Source organism: Ictalurus punctatus, chromosome 17, assembly GCF_001660625.3.
Source record: "Ictalurus punctatus breed USDA103 chromosome 17, Coco_2.0, whole genome shotgun sequence".
Taxonomy (NCBI): domain Eukaryota; kingdom Metazoa; phylum Chordata; class Actinopteri; order Siluriformes; family Ictaluridae; genus Ictalurus; species Ictalurus punctatus.
Window position 1 is genome coordinate 8,472,120 of NC_030432.2, and position 22,338 is coordinate 8,494,457.

The 22,338-nt window shown below is 39.2% G+C and overlaps 1 protein-coding gene across 5 annotated transcripts; it reads left to right on the forward strand.

Moving 5' to 3' along the window:
• Positions 1-699: 699 nt before the first annotated feature.
• Positions 700-17,961, forward strand: spa17 (sperm autoantigenic protein 17). Of its 5 annotated transcripts, none has more exons than XM_017491711.3 (8): positions 700-1,398; positions 2,068-2,237; positions 4,679-4,749; positions 4,849-4,907; positions 5,337-6,843; positions 10,198-10,314; positions 12,908-13,106; positions 17,040-17,961. In XM_017491711.3, exons 2-8 carry the CDS (start codon positions 2,084-2,086, stop codon positions 17,087-17,089), a joined length of 2,157 nt encoding a protein of 718 aa, XP_017347200.1. In that variant the 5' UTR covers positions 700-1,398; positions 2,068-2,083; the 3' UTR covers positions 17,090-17,961. The 5 variants fall into 5 exon arrangements, with proteins under 5 accessions (XP_017347200.1, XP_017347201.1, XP_017347203.1 ...); XM_017491712.3 differs by having other exon boundaries at positions 12,908-13,060; positions 17,037-17,961; XM_017491710.3 differs by having other exon boundaries at positions 701-1,398; positions 17,037-17,961.
• The last annotated feature ends 4,377 nt before the right edge of the window (positions 17,962-22,338 follow it).

Consider the following 22,338-nt stretch of genomic DNA (forward strand, 5'->3'; position numbering starts at 1 on the left):
ATATTTAGTGCCCTTTGCTGTTATACTAATCTTCATTGTTCTTGGAAGGCTTTCCACTAGATTTTGGAGCATGGCTGTGAGGATTTGCCCATTCAGCCACAAGAGCATTAGTGATGTCAGGTAAGGAGGACTGGGGTGCGGTCTGTGTTTCCGTTCATCCCAAAAATGTTCAGTGGGATTCATGTCAGGCTTTGTGCAGGCCACTCAAATTCTTCCACACCAAACTTGGCAACCCATGTCTTCCAGGAGCTTTTACATTGTGCCCAGAGGCATTGTCATGCTGGAACAGGTTTGGGCCCCTTAGTTCCATTGAAGGGAAATTGTGATGCTACAGCATACAAAGACAATATATCCTATACAATTCTGTATTTCCAACTTTGTGGAAACAGTCTGGGGAAGAACCACATATGGGTGTGATGGTCAGGTGTCTACAAACGTTTGGTCATATAGTGTACAAAGCAATTCTCCTACCACAGTGGATATGTTAGTCCTTTTGTCCTATTATAATTTAAGAAACAAACAAACAAACAAACATACTATATATAAATATTAGACTCTTTGATTGTCTGGTCATTTGAATTAAATGGTTTTAATCCAGAATTGAATTAAATGGTTTAAATCCATTATTATTATTATTATTATTATTATTATTATTATTATTATTATTATTATTATTATTATTAATAATAATAATAATAATAATAATAATAATAATAATAATACAGGGTTGGGGGTTTGATTCCCACCTCTGCCCTGCATGTGCAGCGTCTACATGTTCTCCCCATGCTCCAGGTACACCGGTTTCCTCCCCAGTCCAAAGACATGCATGGTAGACTGATTGGCATGTCCGTAGTGTATGAATGGGTGTGTGAATGTGATTGTGCCCTGCTTGTGCCCGATACTCCCTGGGATAGCCTCCAGGTTCCCCGTGACCCTGAAGGATAAGCAGTATAGAAGATTTATGGATGAATCATCCTAATGTATCTTGTGGAAGCTTCTGGAATAAAAAGCTGTATGACCCCAATCAATAGCTATAATATTATTGTAAATATTTAAATAAAGAGTTTAAATAAGGATTCTGTGTACTGGGGAGGTCTGTGGTATTTATTCATTCTAGGGGGTCACAAAATTTTGAGAATCAGTGCAACAGAAAATAAGTAAACTAAAACAAGGAAGCACAAACGCATAAAAGTAAGCACAAAAATATTCGTTAGCGCCTAGAGTTTAACACAGAGCTCAGGAAAGACTCTGAACCCCGAAATCCCAAATTGTAAACATCCGTAATGACCAGTTTCATTTTAGTCACACGCTTTCTTTTAGACCCTCGTTACTTTCCGTAGTCTCGGTTGCGTAGCAATGCTTGTAAACCAAACAAGTAGAAGTTTTGGAAACGGAACGGTAAGGCTTGAAAAATGAATATGGTATTAGCGGGGCGTTATGACATGCTGTAAAACGTTTCAAAAAACAATAATAAATTAAATAGTAACGATTACGTTTGCAAACTTTTTTAATGATATCATCTCTGGATTGAATGTCAAACTGCAAAATTGTAAACACTGCTAGCTATCAAGCGAAATAAGCTTAAAGAAGTCTAGACAGCTGTGTCAAAGTACTTCTACATCATTATGGGTCGTATCTTATTTACTACATATAGGACTCAGTGACACTATCGTTCTGATAGATACTTCTGATATATATATATATATCACACACACACACACACACACACACACACACACACACATACAAACACACACACACACACACACACACACACACACACACACACACACACACACACTATTACAATACTGTAGTGTTATGGTCTACTCTAGCCTGAATGTTCCCCAAGCATCACAGCCTAAAGATCATCACTACTTAAGATTAAACTCTTTCTTTACTACTTAAGATCATGTTAACTTTACAGTGAAACTGGGCCCCAAGTTGTTGCAGGGATCTCATAAATAATCCAGCTAATAAGCAAATTTTATTTTATTTTAAAGTTAGCTGTACAGTACCATATGTGTTTCATGGTTGTTTTCACACTGTTCCTATCTTATGTTGGAGGCTGATTATTTGAGAAATGGCCGTGCCTTTCTCGAACACCGCCCTGAGAGTTCCTCGTGGGTTTGGGAACATTCTAGAGGGACTCGCCAGAGAGGTACTGAGAGATCAACCTGAAGACATCCCCACCTTCGCTGCACAATACTTTACAGCACTTCTCCAGAAAAGAGAGGGTAATTTCCTTCAGTAGTGTGTAGAGTGGCTGTTCAGCATGTTTTGATAATAGATGACTATTTAATAGCTTTATTTCAAGGCCACCTCATAGCTTCAGAGTCACAAGTTCAATTCTGAGCTTGGGTTTCGTATGTTCTCCCTATTGCCTTATGGGATTTCTGTCCAGGGTGCCCCTTGCCTTGTACCCCGAGTTCCCTGGGTTAGGCTCCAGGGGGTGTATTACAGAAAGTGCCTAATTACAGAATCCTATCTTATCTGTTTGGTAACCATGGTGATTTTAGTTAGGACCTCACTGATCACGTTTACATGGACAGCAGTAATCTAATTATTGACCTTATTCTGAATAAGACAATATTCTGATTAAGATTGTATACATTAGTCACTTTTAGGACATTCCTTTCATGTTCATGTTTTACATGTTATAGAACATAGATCGATTAATGGCACTCGTCATTACGTCCCCACGCCACGCTGTCCAACGTTCCTTCCAGAATTTCATGTATCAACATACAGTTCGTCTTCGTTATGGTACTGTATACAGTTCTGAGTGTTTCATTTTTAATTTTATGAAAGCTTCAAGTGCAGTTCATTATTTGCCGTGCTATACGTGTAAATAGACAGCCGTGGATACAAATTCCCATTTCATTCACACCACCACGACAAACTCAGAGGTACTGGATGTGAGCACAAAGTAAGGACTGGTGGGAAAGAGTTGTTTTAATGGAATTTGATGAAGCTGAATGGAAAGAAAATTTTTGTGTACGTGTCCTGTCGCAAAATGTGGTGAAAATTCCCATACAACGTTACTAGTGTGATTAAGGTGTGTACATGTCTACAATGCACTTCGATAATGCGACTAAAATAGGAATACTAAACATGTCTTAATTCGATTTGTGTTTACTTAGAATATGACTTTAGCCGGATTAAGGTCATCAATTATCGCTGTTTACATAGTAGTTTCTTAATCAGCGTATTTTCTTAATCGGGTTAATATTGGAATATTATTGTCCATGTAAACGTAGGACAAAAGCACTTAGGAATAACATGTCCAAAGTACATTATCTTACCTTAGCTACAGATTGGAAAAGGGTATTACAGAAGCATCCTAACATGACAAAAAATCCTAAAAAGTGTCTTAACTTTAGGACAACCCCACTGGTTTCCTAACTTAAAACTTAAAGCCAACAATAACAGTCACATTACAATCACCATGTCTGAGAATGGCATTACATTTATTATATATTGATACAAGATGAAGAACTGTGATGTTTGATGGTGGAAAGACTTTTGGAGTACCCAGATGATGTACTGTGCTTTCACAACAAAAAATAATTACAGACTTCCATGAAATATGATAATACAGTTTGCACAAGAATTGCGACTAACATTTCAGAAGCCAACGAACTGTCACGGAGCGTTACCAGGCATAGTGCAAGTGATTTTACTATTCAACATACTCCATTTTATTCAAAAGTGTACTTCACAGTTGTTGGTTGTAGTTGGTTGCTTGGTAACGGACCTGAGAGTTGATTATTGAACTTGATGGAGCAGTTTAAGAATTCTTAACTAGAGATATGATAAGATTTGGAAGATAAGATAAGAATCCGGGCTCACGGTCGGTTAGTGGTTATTGGTCGGTTAGGGGTTCGATTCCCGCCTCGGCCCTGTGTGTGCGGAGTTTGCATGTTCTCCCCGTGCTGTGGGGGTTTCCTCCGGGTACTCCGGTTTCCTCCCCCAGTCCAAAGACATGCATGGTAGGCTGATTGGCATGTCCAAAATGTCCGTAGTGTATGAATTGGTGTCCAGGTTGTACCCCACCTTGTGCCCCTGCTCCCTGCTCCAGGTTTCCTGTGACCCTGTAGTATAAATGATATAGAAAATGAATGGATAAGAAGAAGATAAGAATCTTAAATCAAGTTAAGATTTGCTTCTGTAATACGAATTTGTGAAAAATCCTAATTCAACTTATCAGATCTTAACTTAAGATTTAAGATAGAACATTTCTGTAATATGCCCCCAGGTTCCCCCGTGACCCTGTGTAGGATAAAGAGTATGGAAAATGGATGGATGTAGATTTTATTGACGTGTTTAATGTAACATTTTTGCATACAGAATTTCTGAAATACTGAACATATCGTAGGTGAAAACTAATCATATTAGAAATATTTAGTGTCAACCTTTACTTAAATGAAGGCTTGGTTGCCTTAATTAGTGCATCTTCCCCTAAGTTTAAATGAAAGCTTCATCTATAAGTGAGAAGACCATGTTTTGGGCTATAGCATATTCTCCTAAATGATTTTAAGGTTACTGATAATGCACTACTGCCTTACTGACAATACCCTTCAGTTTATATATATATATATATATATATATATATATATATATATATATATATATATATATATAACCTTTTATGTAGTTTGCAATTTCTTTTCTCCAGAAGGTGGCCTTGATCCAGCTAAATGGGGTGGACTGATCGAGCACAGGATCTCCAACAATGATTCCTTCAGCGTGGGTTTGAACAGATTTTGCAGTATCCTCAAGCAAGTATTTATTTATCATCATTTAGCACTGTTCTAGGTTTGTCTTTTTATTTGTATTTTTTTTCAGGATGCAGTAAACCAGGAAATGTGCAGTCCAGACGAAGAAACTGGAAGCTCTGTAAATGAGTGAGTCTGATTTCTCCATGACTTGACAGGAGAGGCAGCATCATTCAGTTCAGATCCAGTTTCTGTTGATTAAAAATGATGGACAGAATGTAGGAAATAAAATGTGAAATGACTTCAGTTTTTACTTTCTTGAGAGTTTCCATATTTCATGGCTTTACCTGAAGTGTAGTATATTTAACTTTGAGAGCATTATGAACCACAACAGTGAATTGTACCTTAATCAAGATAGATTTTCAGTCGCACACTAGTAAAGTCGCTGGTTCAAAAGACTAATTACAGTACCAGTTTAGACATCCACACCTGCTGTACAGGATCAGTAATGAATTTTCATTGTGATGCTTGTTTGGGCTCCTGCATTAACTGAGCCTCCATTATGAATCACACTTAACTGCTACTTAATTGTCCTTATATTTAAATGTCACCTTTCAGAGAAAGAGATTTTCAATCTGATTTGTATGAAAATAATGAAGACAAAATTACCCAGTCAAGTCAGAACTCCTCCCCTTCACCTGAGACCCTTGATGCCCCTAAAGACATTGTAGAGTGGGAACCACAGGCAAACAATGAGCTAAATAAATCAGAGGACGAATCAGGAGAGTCTGATTCTGAACTTCATCCGGAGTTAAATTCATACAGAGGAACTGCAGATGTTGGCATATGCGCTGAAGAACTGAATAAAATGGAAAAGGTTGAAAAGCAAATGCTACAAAATGTGCCGGAGCATGCCAGTGTCGATGACGAAAATGAGACAGCAGAAAAAGAGCTCGATCCTGTAACCCTGTCATCATATCGTGGTCTCGCAGATGTAGATGTGTGCTCTGAAGAACTGCAGTCTACTTTGCAGGAAGAGGAGCACACTGAGGGCAGCGGAGACGTGACTGGAGCTGATGCAGGTTTTATTCCACCTTCAGAAAGCCCAGACCCTGTCCTAGTTGAGCAAGATGTCCTAGATTCCCATGATGAATTCACTCTGACTGGTACTGAGACATCAGTATATGTTGAACAGGATGTTGATAAAGAATTAAATGACATTTCTTGTAATGAAAAAACAATTGCATCCCCTGTTAAAGAGGACGAAATTGATGAAACTGGTCATCTTTCTGAAGATGTCAGAGAAATGACTAATACTTTATTTGATGATGCTGGGCCAGAAATTCATCATGTTGAGCAGCTACATTTAAACGAAGGAGCAGAAAGTATCAGTGTGTCAGAAGAGGCACAAACTTTTGATGAAACAAATACAGATGAAATACCATTGGGGGTTGAAAACCAGCAAGCAAGTGACATTTTGGCAGCTGAAGCTATGAGTGAATCATCGTTCATTCTGGAAAAAGACAGTCTAACAGACAGGAGAAACAAAGATAAGCCAGAAATTGAGGATTTTGTGAATGTAGCATCTGAACTTCAGGAGGAACATAATGATTTTGAAAGTGTCAGTGATATCATTGCTGCCACTGATGAAAGAGATTCTCAGACTGATATTCAGGAAGATGAGACAAATGATGATAAACAGACTGACCCCAAAGATATATTTGAAACGATTCCTGTGGAGAATATGGAAGGCCTGGTGGACAATCCCACTGGCTTTTCAGATGAGGACGTGAACAAGGATGGCACTAGAACATCTCAAAATGTAGATGAAGTTGAGGATACCAGTGACATTGATGAAGGAAGTAATGGTGTGAATGCACCTGACACACTGGAAGACAATTTGTTTTACAGTACATTTACTCATGAATCTAAAGCAACGCTTCCTGTTCCTACATCTGAGGAAACTGAGCAGGACATGGAGGTCAACTATAAACAATCTGCTACAGATTCACAAGAGCACCCAGTGGAAACGGAAACAGCTACAGATTATGAAGAGTCTGAACATCAAGAGGATGTGGTCTATGAGCCCATACTTGAAAGTGAGAACAAGGAGGTGGACCAACAGGTAAGATGTAGAAATAGTGTTTTATCTGAATTTGAAACATTTTTTGGCAAACAGAGAATCCAGGATAAGTGATGACCTTATCCTGGATTTAGGCTGTTCCAATTTTTGTCCCAAGCTGATATTTAAAAATAAAAACCTCAAGGACATGTCTGATCAACAGCGAGGTGCCTCTATTCTGGTCTCGAGAGATAGGTGATTGAAGATGCCCCTGAAATAGTTCCGTTTCTGGGTAACAGACTGCATCATTCCGACACACAGGTCCAATCACTCAGTGCTACAATGCTATCAGTAGAGATATGAATCACAATGGAGAGTCTCATCTCAGTGATTTCAGAAAATATTGAAAAATGTAAGGTAAAATTCTATATGATTCTTGGAAGTTTGGTGGAGGATTTATAAGTGTTGCCACGGAAACATGATACCAGCCATTTCTTCTGTAACTCAAGGTATATATATATATATATATATATATATATATATATATATATATATATATATATATATATATATATATATATATATCTTTTTTTTTTCAAGAAAGCAACTAGGTAAACTAGTGTGTGATCTACAAGGAGCAATTAGATCTGTGCAGTGTGTTCTCTTTCTGTCTCATTCCTTCTTTACAATGTAGGTCATCTAATCTAATATATATCACTTTCAGCAACTTTTACATTTCAGGCACAGTACTTATGGTTATCTTCATCCTGCCATTGATGTAAAGTTCTTCTCGTCTTTGACATTCCAGAAATCTGGATGAAATTCAATATTTAACAAATAGCAAAACACTGAGATATTTTTTGTCTCCATGGTGTTTTTTTCCCCCCACAAGTTAATCTGGTTAGAGAATGGCAGTAGGGGAAATATGTAATGCTCCAGTGTGTTGAGACTGGAAGGATGGATGGATGGATTTGGTGCTGCGTTTTGGCAGAATGCAAACGGGTCAGAGGAGAAATATCTTTTGAGCGTCTAGACATGCAGGCCAGGTTTTCAGCATGTTTTTTTAGCACACGGTAGGAGCTTTTTTTAAAATGAGAAGCACCACATGGTCCTGGCAGAAGCAAAGCTGGATAATAAGCAATTTCTTAGTGCCTCTAGGCAAGGGACAGTACGCCTAGTATGTTGTCTGGGAATTAAGTTCATTCGTGTAGGCTGTGTTAATGGATGAAGCTACACTGATGCTGACATAAGAACTATAGCAATGTTTTCCCATCCTGTTTTGCAGTGCTAAAACTATAATTTGTCAATGTTACCAATGCCTCCTTAGAGGAATGTTTCTAAGCATCACCATGGCACGTCACGTGTCTCTGATTTTCACAGCTGGTCCCGACTCCTGATTTTGAACAACGCCCTACCTACAGTTCTGTACAGTACAATTTACTATAAAAATATTATTACTATATGTACAATAAAATATATGGTATAAGGATTAGGAATGGTAAAGACCAAAAGTGGAAGGTGTTTTTTTTTTTTGTGGGTCCAAAGAGAGCTTTTTCTGGCATAAACCTGCACCATCAGAATCTAACAAACACACCATATGGAAAAGCAGCATACATCTAACGTTGCTGCCATTGAGCTCCATTTGGACTGATATTTCTCAGTCTGCTTCACTGACACATCCGTAATGCATCATTAGTGCTGATTGAGAAGATGCATATAAAATACCTTTGCGGTTGCAATGAACACACCGAATTGATTTTGGATTATATACAAGTCCAAGTACAGTCGACGGACTAAGCACACATTGTTCAGCCCTAATCGTATTACTGTTGAGTTATTTATAGATATTACATTTAATCCCTCCTATCTAATATCACAACCAGCTATCACAAGCAGTCAGAGCAGCATAATGATAAAATCATTCCTTTGCTACCTTTTGCATGAATATAGAAGACATTTATTTTCAAAGCCTCAAAGTTATCTTCAATAACCAAATTGCTAAGATAGTTTCTTATATGTTACCAATACAGAGCTATCAAGCTATAAACAGAAAAATTTAAGACCATTCTTTGTTGTAAACGCTTCACTTACATTTACATGCGGAAAGACAAAAACATTTACATTTACATTAAAACACACTACAGGCATCTGTCTAATCTTATCAGCCCAACCCCCAGCCCCAATATTCATCCCAGACCTGCATACTCTACAGTGTGCGATGAGTGCAGACAAAAAATTAAATAAAATAAAAACATTCCAGGGGTTTGATGTAGATTAGTGCTTTGCATCAGTGATACTCTATCCTTTTCATTCATTTATTCATTTCCATTCCGAGGGTCTACGCCATCTAAGACTGTCCATCGCATCCCAACCACCCTGGCATTGCACTTGACCCCCACCCTTCATCTTGATTGGTCGATTCTCAAGATGACTCCACGATTCAGACTGAGCCTGACTGGGTGGCCCGGTCACTGCATGCGTATTTCCGGACATCACTCCCAGGCGTGGATCCTGGTAATCCTAATCCCAGCAGAGTACAATTAGGTGGTTTTCACACTTGGCACGTTTTCTGCGATTTTGCCCGGCGCCCTTCAAAGCGCTGGTCTGGTTTCAGACTCACTTGATTCTATCGAACCCCGGTGCGTTTGTGTTCATCTTACGTCATTACAAACGCTCCTGGAGAACACAACGCGACTCACCATATTTTCTGGGTTTTTATTTATTTATTTATTTTGGTGCTATTATACACAGCAGATAATTTGTGCAGCAGTGGACCTCTTCTGTGTCCCACAACATTCCCCTGCCCCTCGTGGTTCACGTGTGTGTGTGGAAACTACCCCATGCGCAGGTTACTTTACTTCATGAACTGAGTACGAGTTGTGTTCACATTCATGGGAATCGGTTCAGTTCCAGTTTAAACGAACTCAGACCACCTCCTACAGGTAGTCTCGGATTTAGTACCACGGTGCGATTCCCGGTCCGCTTGACAACTTTCTCATGACCAATCTTTCATGCAGACTCATTACAATTGGTCCTTCAGATGTGTTCACCCAAGGTGGTCCTACTGGCTGGATTAACCTCCCGGTGACAACACTGAAGTTCACCGAAGTCTATAATTTTATTTATTTATTTATTTTTATATGACACGTAAGGCATGTTTTATGTAGAAGTGTTTTGTTATTTCTATGTTAGGCTTGGCTATACAGTATGTAACAACGAATGTAACAACGATCATCTTACACTGAAAAGTCATGTCAGTTGAGAGAGAGTGATAATAGAAGGGACAATATAGTGATAGTGAGAGATAAATATATTTTAGACGTGTGCTCTCTTTCTCTCTCTCTCTCTCTCTCTCTCTCTCTCCTTTATTCCCTCCCTCCCTCTCTCTCCCCCGCTCCTCCTTTCCACCCACCTCAGCTCGAGAATAATAAGCAGAGCTGGGTGAGAGGCGCGCGCGCTCCAATCTCTCTGGCATCACCTTTCTCGTCTATTAGTCCAGAAAAGAACATATTTATCAGCATGGACTGCCACTGCGTAAGTACACGTCTGCCTTTTATGGAGAACTATTCACGGGTGATCTGTAACACCGCATGACTATAACTTATTTAAGGTTTCTACGACAAGCGAGACTAAGGAGACAACGGTGATCGCGTGCACTTGCACATAATTTTGTGTAACTTCTCAGCTTTTCAGTGCTAAATGCATTGGCATCCTGCTCGTGACCGTGTGCGAGTCGTACGACAAGATATTATATATATCATGAGAAATGGCGCAATGGAAAGCGCTACTTTTGCATATTCTGTAATGTTTGAAAACAAATGTTTTTTGTTTTTCTTTTTTTTACTTTAATGTGATTTTCCTGAGTTCACCTCCACAGTCGTCCTCTAGAGGGCGCTGCAGAACGCTGTTATTGCACATCGCTTTTCAGTTCGAAATCCAAATCTTTTGCCATCTTTTTGAAGGTTTTTTGTTTAGATAGAACCAAATAACTAGCACAATAACGTCTTGAAGGATTTACACATGGTTTAATGTTTCGAAATGTTGCATTTTAGTGACCTCTGGTAGTAAGATAAGTACTGGATAAGTGATATACCACAGATTCAGAAATGTTTGTGAGATGATGCGTGATAATAAAAAATAATAATTAAATAAATAAATTCAGTTTCCCATTAGGGAATCAGTTATCTTGAATTATTATTATTAACCATGGTCTTTGCGATATCTGGTATTCCTAAATTTGCAAATGAGGAGTCATACTTGATTTTTGTTAAAACATTTTTTGCTGTGGGTGTTTTGATAAATCATGTCATTAGCATAATGAATGGATGGATGGATGGATGGATGAGAAAAAAGAACCACAATAACTAATTGTGACGGAATAGGTTCACAGGTTTACACCCTGTGAGACATACTCCAATAGTAATTTTAAGGTGTTATTTTGTGTTGAAAGTGTCCAGCCCTAGCCCCTATGAAAAAAAAGGTCATCTGGGTGAAAATGTTCAGAACACAGATCAACAGCTAGTATACTTAATTATTTGAGGGATTCAGACTTTTTTTTTTAATGAAATGTTATCTGACAAGAAAAAAAAATGGAGATTGTCCCTATTAGGAATTCACAGTGTTGGTTACCTTGAGTTATTGTTAATATTGGCCTCATAACAAACCTTATTTTGTCTTTTGTGTTTTCTGAACACTGACCTTTCTAAATAAGTTCCAAACAAGGTTGCTGTGGGTGTTAAATCATGGCATTAGCATAACAAATCAATGAATAAATGGGGGAAAAAAAAGGTCAAATTAATGCAGTCACTAGCTGTGATTGCAGGTTCCTAGGTTTACATCATGATGTAGTAATGTGTATTGTAATTGTATCAGGGATTTGTGAGGATTTTAGACCTTTAAAGTAAATGTGGGTGAAAATGTTCAGAATCCAGATCACGAACATGAGGGAAAATTGTATGACTTAAGAATGACGCAATCTGGATGGTCCGTTGATTTTGTCTTTTCGGTAAAGACTTTGAAACTTTGAAGTGTTTCGATTCTGATGATTTAAATAATTAAATATTTTAAGTCTAGCATCTCTAGTTTGTGCAAAATAGCACAAAGAATTATATTTGACAAAGAGAGTGATATTGTGATGTACCTCATTATTTTTAGTTGCCAGTAATACATGATAATGTTTGAAAGCAGTTCCCTTAGCACTTACTATTTGTTGCCACAGTGAAATTTGCTTTGAAGAGAATGTGGCTTTTATTTATTTATTCATTTATTTATTTTTAAAAAAGAAAAGGTGATTGTTTTATGAAAGTTCAGCTCTAGACTTGCAAACAGGGGCATATCCATGCATTATTTTGGTTATCTCTAGTCACACTATAACTTAAATAAATCATTTGGAAAGGCTGAGGAAGATTACATGATCACTGGCAGAAAACATGAATGCTTATTTAAGAATTCAAGAATGCATAACACCCCTACCTTTGTCCATGAGGTGGGATAAAAACAAATGTCAGAATGTGCAACAAAATGAAAAGGAGCTGATTAATTTTTAATTCAGTGGGTGGCTCCACGCTTCACCCACCCAGAGGCTGTTTCAGCCCTGTCACTCATCCTCTGCTCACCGCCTTTACAGATGCTTGGTGGGAGAATGCATGGGCTCACAAATGCAAGCTTCATGAACACTTAGTTCAGTATAGCCAAATCCCACCAACACAAACCCGGAAGACAAGGATAGCTGCATGTCCTCGTTTTCAGAAAATTATATCCTGTGTAACATGTTTTTAGCTCTGGAAAGGTTAGGTAATTATAATCCTCTTTCTGTAAATGATTAAATGTTTGGGGCCTTAATTACTTTTCTGAGTTCTTTTTATAGTTCCAAAATTAGAGCTTCCTTTTAATGTGTATTGATGTCTTTTTCTGCAACTGAAAAGTGAGACTGTTATAAATTTGCACTATATAGCTCTCTGTACACACTGGGTAGGGCATGGAGTAATTTTGAAGAGGGTTAAGACAGTTGGTGAGCAGACTAAGCCCACCACACTGTGGTGGAAACATTTCTAGAGATTTCTAGAATAAACAGCAATGGAAATGTCTTGGTTACTTAACTTGTCCTGCTTGGTTATTGTGGTCAAAGGAGGAGAGCAGCCAGCCTCAGGAAGAAGAGGACATCATGGACATCCCCCTGGATGACCCAGAGGCCAACAAGGCAGCTGCCAAGATCCAGGCAGGTTTCCGTGGCCACATGACCCGGAAGAAGTTGAAACCCGGTGATAAACCCGGGGAGGAGGTGAGCAGCACTGGTGAGACGCTCAACGGCAGCCAGGGGGACGCAGGTCAGTGACTGCCCCCAGTTTCTGTAGACTATAGACTGAGGCCCAGGATTAGTTCTGTAGTTCACACACTTCAAAGTATTCTTCTTTCTCCAAAGATACATTCCAGCACTTAAAATAAGCTTGTCTTTCATATTTGAAGTGATGTTAGAAGTCAACTGAAGCCTTATGTTGACTTGTGAAATATATACAGTTCTATTTCACTTGTACTAACTGCCACAGCTTACACATCTGTATACACGCTCGCTTACACATGCAAAAACCTTCAACAAAGTCAAGTTGTGGTGTAACACAGTATTTGCAATAAATATCATCTTTCTTCTTCTCATATGTGTGCATGTCGGACACGTACACATAGTACACGATATGGGACTATCTGCTTAGTGACCAATGTCAGTAACCTGTTCTCCAAAACTATGGATGGCCTCTACTCATTCTCTTCTACAAGTTGGTGAGTGTATGCTGCCATAGGGACACAAGGGATACAACCACTAGCCAGCTAGAATTGATGGCAATCAACTGGCCCTGAAGTTTTTCTTGCTTCTGTGACATCACATCTTGTTCCACTCAGACAATGTCAACCTGGTCAGTTATATCAACCATCTGGGTGACGTGAGGTCAAGAACCTATCTCTGCCTTACACAGAATCTCCTATGTGGGCTCACCAATGACTGGCCTCACTGAGGACAACTCATCTGCTGGGGTACGATGGTTCAGCAGATGCACTGTCAAACCTCTGCACCCAAATGTTTTAGCATATCTGTGAAAGGTTTCACAAGGTACAGGTGGACCTCTTTGTAGGTCAGCATATGCACAGTTATGGTTTCTACTGGCAGAGCCAGACAGCCTGCTAGGACAATACCCTGTACTGCAATTGGCCTCAGTTATACACCTTTTCCACAAACACAGATTCTTTCCACATTGTGCAGAATTCAGTAACTAGGCTACAGTGTCCTGCTTGTGGCCCTGAGATGGTTGGCAAACCCTTAGTTTCCACTGTTGCTTTCACCAGTTTTTTATTTGTTTGTTTGTTTGTTTGTTTGTTATTTGTTAAGGAGTTTTTTTTTCTGCCCCAAGTGGACAGTGGTATTTGGCACTATCCACCTGGTCAATTATATTGTATCTGATGGTTTGGCCCCTCAGACTGAATCGCTAACCAAAGACAGTGACCCTGCAGTCCAGGGGACACTTCTGAAAGCAAAAGCCCCTAGCATACAGTATAGGCCTTTTATGACCTGAAGTGGAAGCTGTTTTGTGTATTACATAGAATTCAATCAGGTAGACCCAGTGCATTGTCTGATTCCCAGTATCCTGACTTGACTTTTTTCAAGGACTGCTATACAGTGTCTTGCATGTAGGATGACAGTGGGTGACATAGTGGTTGAAACTGCCTGTCTAGTGTTATATCAGCCAACTTTGTGAATCAGTCAATTGACCTTACAGCCTTCACTGAAGCTGATCTGGCAGAGTATTCCTTGCTGTTCCTGCTACATGCCCTGTGGTGTTATTTAGACCAGATGGCAGCCATCCATTCCTCCGACCAACTGTTCATTTGCCACTGAGGAAAGACATTTGGTATTCCTTGTCTACTAGGGTTTCTAGATGTACTAGGTACCCAGCCTATACTTCGACATTCCACTATATGAAGATTGTCTCCTTCTCATGGACATTACTTAGAAAAATAGTGTTCAAGGAAGTTGCTGATACTTGGATGTCACCATGCCATTTCTCTAGATTCCAAAAGGTTCACATTGGACCTCAAAGTAATATGCGTGTGGAGGTCATGTCAGAGCATCAGTTTTATCATGTCATTTTACCGTGTCACATTCTAGGCATACATCCAGGTATTTCACTCTGCTCCTGGCAGTTACTGTTTAAGGGGTGAAATAGAACTCTAGTTACATATGTAAGTGTAGTTTTATGAAACCTGAATAACCAACAAGGTTCCTTGTCATTTGGCACTGGCTCGGCAAGATAGGTAAAGATGGTTGTAGGATGGGGGTATTTATTGTGTCACATATCACAACATGACTTTGTTGGAAGGTCTTGGCATGTATGCACACATGCCCAGCAGTTATGCAGAGATCGTAGTACCACAGGTACCTGAAACTAGTATTATTTTCTATTCATATTAAATCATATTACTCAGTAACTACAAAGAATTATTCAGTAACTACTGTGACACAGTTATGTTGATATGAGAGCAAGGAATCAAATACTGGGCACACCAACAATTTCTTGAAGTTTCTGGGGATAATAAACACTTTATGATTATTAAAAATAGTTGCACTTGCAAATGGTATTCACTACCACAGTTAGAAAGTTAATACTTCTGAGTGGAGGAGCAGGAAGGTGTTTGCCCTATCATTGGGAGACTGGAAGTTTGAATTCTGTCAATCGTCAATCAAAGTAACACTAGCCAATTGTGGGTGTCTCTGAGCTCTTGTATTTGGAAGTGGGTAGATAGTGCTTTTCTCAGGTAGTGCTTGCTCTCTGGAGCATGTCATGTGATAGGGGAGAACTTGTTTGTGGGTGGGAATTGGCAGGAGACCAAATTAGGGTGAAAATGGAGGGAAAAAAACAAAAAAAAATGCAATGGATTGACAGAGAGACACCTCACTTTTGCAGTGTGGTAATCTTGTCTCAGTTATAGAGACATAAATCTAATTGGGATTGTGGGTGGCTGAAAGCTCTGCAGTTTTTCCATAACTGTGTATGAAAATGTCTCAAACAAATTTTCTCTTTTCTTAACCAATGTTGCATTTTCGGTGATCTTATTCGCCATAGAATCAGAGATTTAAAACAATGGCACAGCCTTATTAATTCATCCAAGGCTCTATTGTACCCCCAACTGTCCCTCAATTGTCCCTCAACTCTTCCTACACTGTCCACTTAGGGTCCTAACATCGTCCATAACCCATCTTCACATACGTCAACACTGTCCCCAACTCAGCCCAATGTGCCTTGAATAGAAATGCAGAAATCAAACTTAATTTCAGTAGTAAAGACAGCACAGAAAAAAAGTTCAAAACTAATACTGCATATTCTACAAAATTGAGTTTTTCTGCATTTATGAAGTACCTGGTGTGCTTTATTAAACCTGAGAAGAAACTAAGGAAAGCTGGTCATTCGAGGTGGAAATTGGGGCAGGTGACGAGTGTGAGCGTGTCCTTCTCACATCACCAGGCCTAGATTTGTCTCCTTCAGCTGTGTTGGTCCGCTGTACCGCACCTCTGAAGAGGACTGGGGGAATTTAGGCCTTTTTATGTCAAGCAACATCAACCCAGTCCTTGGTTGCTAAGCATTTTATAAATGGAGCTGTTATTTTTATCCTCAGGTGCATCTGCACCACTGAGATCGAGCTGAGAAACTGGGTTCTGTCTTAACTGTGGTGTGAACCAAAAAAAATGACCGGCATCTGGCTAAGTGTGAAAGTTATTCCCTAAAAATTATAGATGATCAAGACATAAAAGTGGTAATACTTTGAAACCATACTGTGTAAAATATCCAAACGTCATGATAGAGAGATTGTTTATAATGTAATTGTGTCTGTCGTGTACATTAATACATAATAAAGATAGGACAAGACCAATGCTGGTATGGATATCATTTTAGACATCGCTGTTGACTATATAGTTCAAATACATGAGAATATACATTTCCAGCATTAATCGTTTATATATCGATCCACCCTATTAGTAGCAAAAATGTTATTGGAGATTTTAAGCAGGTTATAGTAATGAACACATTGGGGGAAAAAAACAATACACTGTTAAATCTGTTGCATTAGTAGCAGTATTTGAGCTGATTGCTACTAAGTGTGAAAACAATATCTCACACTTTTTTCACGGTTAAGTGTTGGCAGTGTAACTGTCTGCAATATTGTCAGCAGAACATGCTAAACCTGTTAAATCCGTTGTGTGTTTTGGACAGCAGGGGGATCAGAAGGAGTAGAGACAGATGAGACATCCGTGCCAGAGCAGTGAGGATTCTTCTCTCTGGGGACAGCAGTTCCTGGAGACCTTTTTATGTAGAGACAAGCCGTAAATGTATGTTGGATCTCTCATCTGAAATATGATCGCACATTCTTTATAATTCAGTCTCTCTCCCTCTCTCTCTCTCTCTCTCTCTCTCTCTCTATCTATTTTTCTTTTTCTTTCTCTTTTTTTTTCTGCTTCTTATCCAGTCTAAGGGGAATAACTGTCCCAAACCAGCATGCATTTGCATCTCACTGGGCATGAACTTGGTGCACTTGTACTCTTCCTGATTGTGTGCTAGTCCAAATGTTGGTGTGAAAGCGACAAGGAATGCCCATAAGGGTTTTAATATGTACTGCTCGACTCTGATATATTTTAGACTTGAAATTATGTATCACAGCTGTTTTTTGTATTTTCAATTTGCTTGAAAGTTTGCCTCATAGTGGTGGTTATTATGTAGTATACATTATGTTTAAGTACTTTAATCTTTCATTTGTGTGTGTGTGTGTGTGTGTGTGTGTGTGTGTGTGTGTGTGTGTGTATAATTTATTGAATGCTATTCTATGTTTATTGCTCTTATGAATCTGCTTTAACTTATGACAATGTGTTAAATGTTTGCTTTGCTCCCTTTAATATTTATCCTCTCAGTCTGTAGAATCAGAAAAAAAAATCAGAGCTTCCAACTCAGCATTTAGCATGGCTGGCCTTCTGTTCTTTCTTCATTTTTTTTTTAATAATCAAAGTTGCTGTATTTCAAGGAATTTAAGAATTTTGATTTGACTAGGAATGTATGTTTTATTAATGGTTATAAAGATCACCTTGCATGTACACAATGGAATGACGCATCAGCAGTAAACTGAATAAAAAGCTCTGAAAATGTAGTTTCCTGTGTAGATGATTTTGTGCTGTTTGCAGAAGATCATTAGTCTTTTGATGGCCTTTTATGAGAGATGCTGAAGCTCTGATTGCAAAGGCAGCATATTAGGCATGAGGCAATAGCTGAAATATTAACCACTCCCTCATCATGATCTCTTTGGGTTCTCCCAGTAGGAAACTATTCCAATAAGCATGGCCAACCATTTATTATGTCCAAATGAACCCTTAACACCTGGCTTCACTTCCTCTGCTTACGTTGAAATATAATTTACCAGTTGTCAGAGATTACTTCCATCAATGGTAAATACATCAAAGTCCAATGTAAACATTGTTCCACATTTGTTGCATTTAGGGAACCTGAAGAAGCTTATATGTAGGTGCAGTAAACATGCAGCTAAGTATTGGTGATGGTGGAACCTGTGGCTATAGATATTTAATATTTAATAATTAGTTTGAATTTAAAGCATTGTAATAAATGGCACACCAGGTTCACTGAAACAGGACAGTCGAAGATTCTGTGCAATATCCTAGAAGACAGATGAAGATCTTGTGCCCAACGTAGCCTCAGATTCCTGTTCTTGGCTGACAGGAGCGAAACCCGATGTGGTCTTTTGTTGTTGGAGCCGATCTGCCTCAAGGTTCAGCATGGTGTACATTCTGTGATGCTTTTCTGCTCACCACAGCTGTAAAGAGTTGTTATTTGAGTTACCTAGCCTTCTTGTCAGGTCAAACCAGTATGGTCATTCTTCACTGATTTCTCTCATCAACGGGGTGTTTCTGCCTGGAGAACTTTTGTCCACTTGATGTTTTGTTTTATTTTTCCTAGAGACTGTTCAAACCAGCTCATTTGGTATGGTCAAAGTCACTGAGATCACTTTCTTGCCCATTCTGTTTGATGTAAACATTAACTGAAGCCTTTACCCATTGTGTTTACCCAGCTTTCACACATACTCTTAAGTAGATCATGATAAAAAACCAAGGCATATAGCACTTCATTCATTCATTCATTCATTCATTTTTGCTAACTGTTTTATCCTGGTCTGGCTGCTGTGATTTTGTAGAACACTGTACCAAGGAACACTATGCACAAGGCAGGAATCACCAGTGCATATCAGGACACCATACACACACATATTCACTCCTTGGGGCAATTTAGAGCACCGAGACCACCTGCATGTTTTTGGAAGGTGGTAAGAAACTGGATAACTTTTGACAAAATTCACATGGACATGGAGAGAACATGCGAAACTCTACACAGACAGAAACCTGAGCTGTGAGGCAAATATGGATCAGCAGGTGTACTTTATACACACACACAGCAGTCCTGTCACATTGCACCAGGCTCATCTGAATCACACTTCCTGAAATAATAAATCCTGCTTTGTGGTGGCTTCCGAGCTGTTTGTGATCAGGTCTGACTCTGGAATGTGGTTTCAACTTTACAGTACAAACTTGTCTAGAGTAGGGGTGTGAAGATACATCAATGGGGTAGTACGCTGTGATAATCTGAATTATTTATACCACTATAGTGCTATTCATGTGCACATCATGCACTAGTCTAAAATATCTCACAATAAATAACCTTTCTCAAGACAACCCATGAGAGACCCTCACAGTGATTGTCATGTTTGTCATGTTTATGGCTGAAGCTGGCTTCTTCCCAAGGTGCAGAAATGAGCAGTGGAGCTAGCCGGCCGCCCACACTGCCTCCCACACGCATGGGGCCCAGGCAGATAGCAGCGTCTCCTCACAATGAATCCTGTCACCGGCTACAGGAGTTAGAGCCTGCCATCAGCATTATCGCTGGTTGCCAATGGCAACCCAAAGCCTGTAAGACAGCTCTTTCTTCTCTTGTTCTTACACTCTTTCTGATGCTGTTATGGGTCCTGTGCTGCTCCTCACGACTGCTGTTGACACCTCTGTCTGACACTGAACCTGTTCAGCTCAGAAACACGTTGTATTTATAGATGCTGAGATCATATGTAATCCCTGCAGAAAACATATTCATGATGCACAGCATGGGCTGCAATGCAATCAATAGTGAATCAGGTTTTAATTGATAAGCATTGTATTAACTCTTCACATCTTGTACGTTTTATATTTATGTTGTCAGTGGAACAGCACTGCCTGTGTAGCATGAGTCATTTCAGAATATGACCTCTTTTAATTTAGTCTTTCACCCTCTAGTGGACATCACGCTGACTAGCAAACACTAGACAAAACTAGTGTATGTAGATGATGAGCACGCTTGGTACAAAATTGTCAGCTCAGATGTGAAAAGGTTTTGGCAACACTTTACTATAAGGTCCAGACATAATCATATAAAGATACATAAGTACTGCTTTCATAATGATAAATTAATACATGTACCGCTTCTTAAGAGAGTCAGGAGCTGATGAATAGTTGTAGTATATTAATTAACAGAATGAGTTAGCAGAATAGAGAGATAAATAAATAAATAAATAAATAAATAGATAGATAAATAAATAAATTAATGCAATGGAAAAATAAATAAAGGCATAAAATCATAAAACAAATATAAATCATCCATCCATCCATTTTCTATATCGTTTATCCTACAGGGTCACGGGGAACCTGGAGCTTATCCCAGGGAGCATCAGGTGCAAGGCGGGGTACACCCTGGACAGGGTGCCAATCCATCGCAGGGCACACAAACACATACACATTCACATTCACACGCTACGGACACTTTGAACATGCCAGTCAGCCTACCCTGCATGGACTGGGGGACGAAGTACCAGAGTACCTGGAGGAAACCCCCACAGCATGGGCAGAACAAGCAAACTCTGCACACATAGGGCAGCAGTGGGAATCAAACCCCCAACCCAGAGAAGTAAACTCTACATGTACATTAGTATGCAAAAAACTTAGTTAAACTTTTTTTTATGAAATTAACATCATTTATCTTTGCAGATCTTTGTTGAGATCTCTGCTGAAACTCTAAAGACTCTGGATTCAGGTCATTTTCCTTCCATTTAATCTAATTCCTGTCTAGGAGAAACTACAAAAGGAAGAAATCTATTTTCAGTTTTGTTTCTATGAGATATACTAATCTATCCAATATATATATTGATTAAAACAAATAATGTAGATAAAATGACTAATTTCCATAAACATCTTGAATAGCATATATTACTGACTATAATTTTACAAGGTGGTAGTTTTACATGTTCCAGGAAGCCCCTGCACTCTTCTCATGCTCCACTGACCTTCTTTCCTACGCATTCTTATGATTTTAATTGATTGCGATCTTCAGAGGATGAGCATCCCAGTGGGGCTTTTATCCTTCTGAGAAGGCTACAAAAGCCAAAGCCTGTCTGTAATAGGGTATTAAAGAGTACTCTTGGATCCCCATAAAAGCTTTGATTAGATCAAACAGAGGAGTTGTGCAACCGGGGGATTTCTGGCTTTGCTCTTTGTCTGTCTAACTCTCATTCTTTCTAAAATACACATCCGTGTATTCACAGAGGAGCCTAAATTTCATTACATGACATGCTGCAAATTTCCAGAGGTGTTATTCAAATTCTATCCCACTCTCTAACCAAGCAATATTTCGTAGACTCCATGTCAGAGACAATGATTGCAGCACAATGACATCATTTTCAGTTGATGCTGCTCGGAGTGTTAGTCACATGTTGTCATGTGAACATTAAAATTGGAGCATTATGCTTTATCCAGACCTTGGCATGTTCTAAAATGTTCTAGTCTTATCAAATTTTTTATCTCTTCCACCCCTAACATTGAAGCTCCAAGGGGCTAGACATGTAATGCTCATTAACGAAAATCCAATGTGCTCTGTTCCCGTTTTAAAGGGTTTGGACAGTGTTTCGGTAGACTGGCGAGGATGGGGCTTTATTGGATGGCGAGTGTTTTTCAGCAACAGCAGGTCTATTCATTCTGTGCTCTTGTTCTGACGAGCTCACATGTGACCCCAAGAGCTTTCTTTTATGTAGTCTTTATGTTCTGCAAGAGGGGACTAAGCTGCTGACCTGCAGAATCTCATCAAGGACTTTATTTACAAGAAAGATTGTAAATCAGTTTCATGTTCGTTATGTCAGGCTTTCTGCAAGACACTAAAAAATATCAGTTATAGCAGTACTATGAACTGAATTTAGAACTACCGTGGAAAGTCAGAAAAATGACAGCAATGTAATCGAAGTCTGTTTCAGGGAGAAAATACAGTGATGATAGTTCAACCTGTCACAGACTTATGGGGAAAAGACAAACATCACCACGCGCAATACACACCACTGGATAAGGACACATACAGAGGCGTCCCTGAAAATAGATGTGCACTGGGCAGAAACTTAAGCAGAGAGAGAGAGAGAGAGAGAGAGAGAGAGAGAGAGAGAAACAGAGAG

What these genes read in the sequence shown, in the direction of transcription:
- spa17 (XM_017491710.3), top strand. Translation starts at nt 2,084, where the DNA reads ATGGCCGTGCCTTTCTCGAACACCGCCCTGAGAGTTCCTCGTGGGTTT. An exon ending in ACTTCTCCAGAAAAGAGAGG is followed by an intron (nt 2,238 to 4,678) that starts GTAATTTCCTTC and finishes TCTTTTCTCCAG; the next exon opens with AAGGTGGCCTTGATCCAGCT. An exon ending in TCAGCATGGACTGCCACTGC is followed by an intron (nt 10,315 to 12,907) that starts GTAAGTACACGT and finishes TTGTGGTCAAAG; the next exon opens with GAGGAGAGCAGCCAGCCTCA.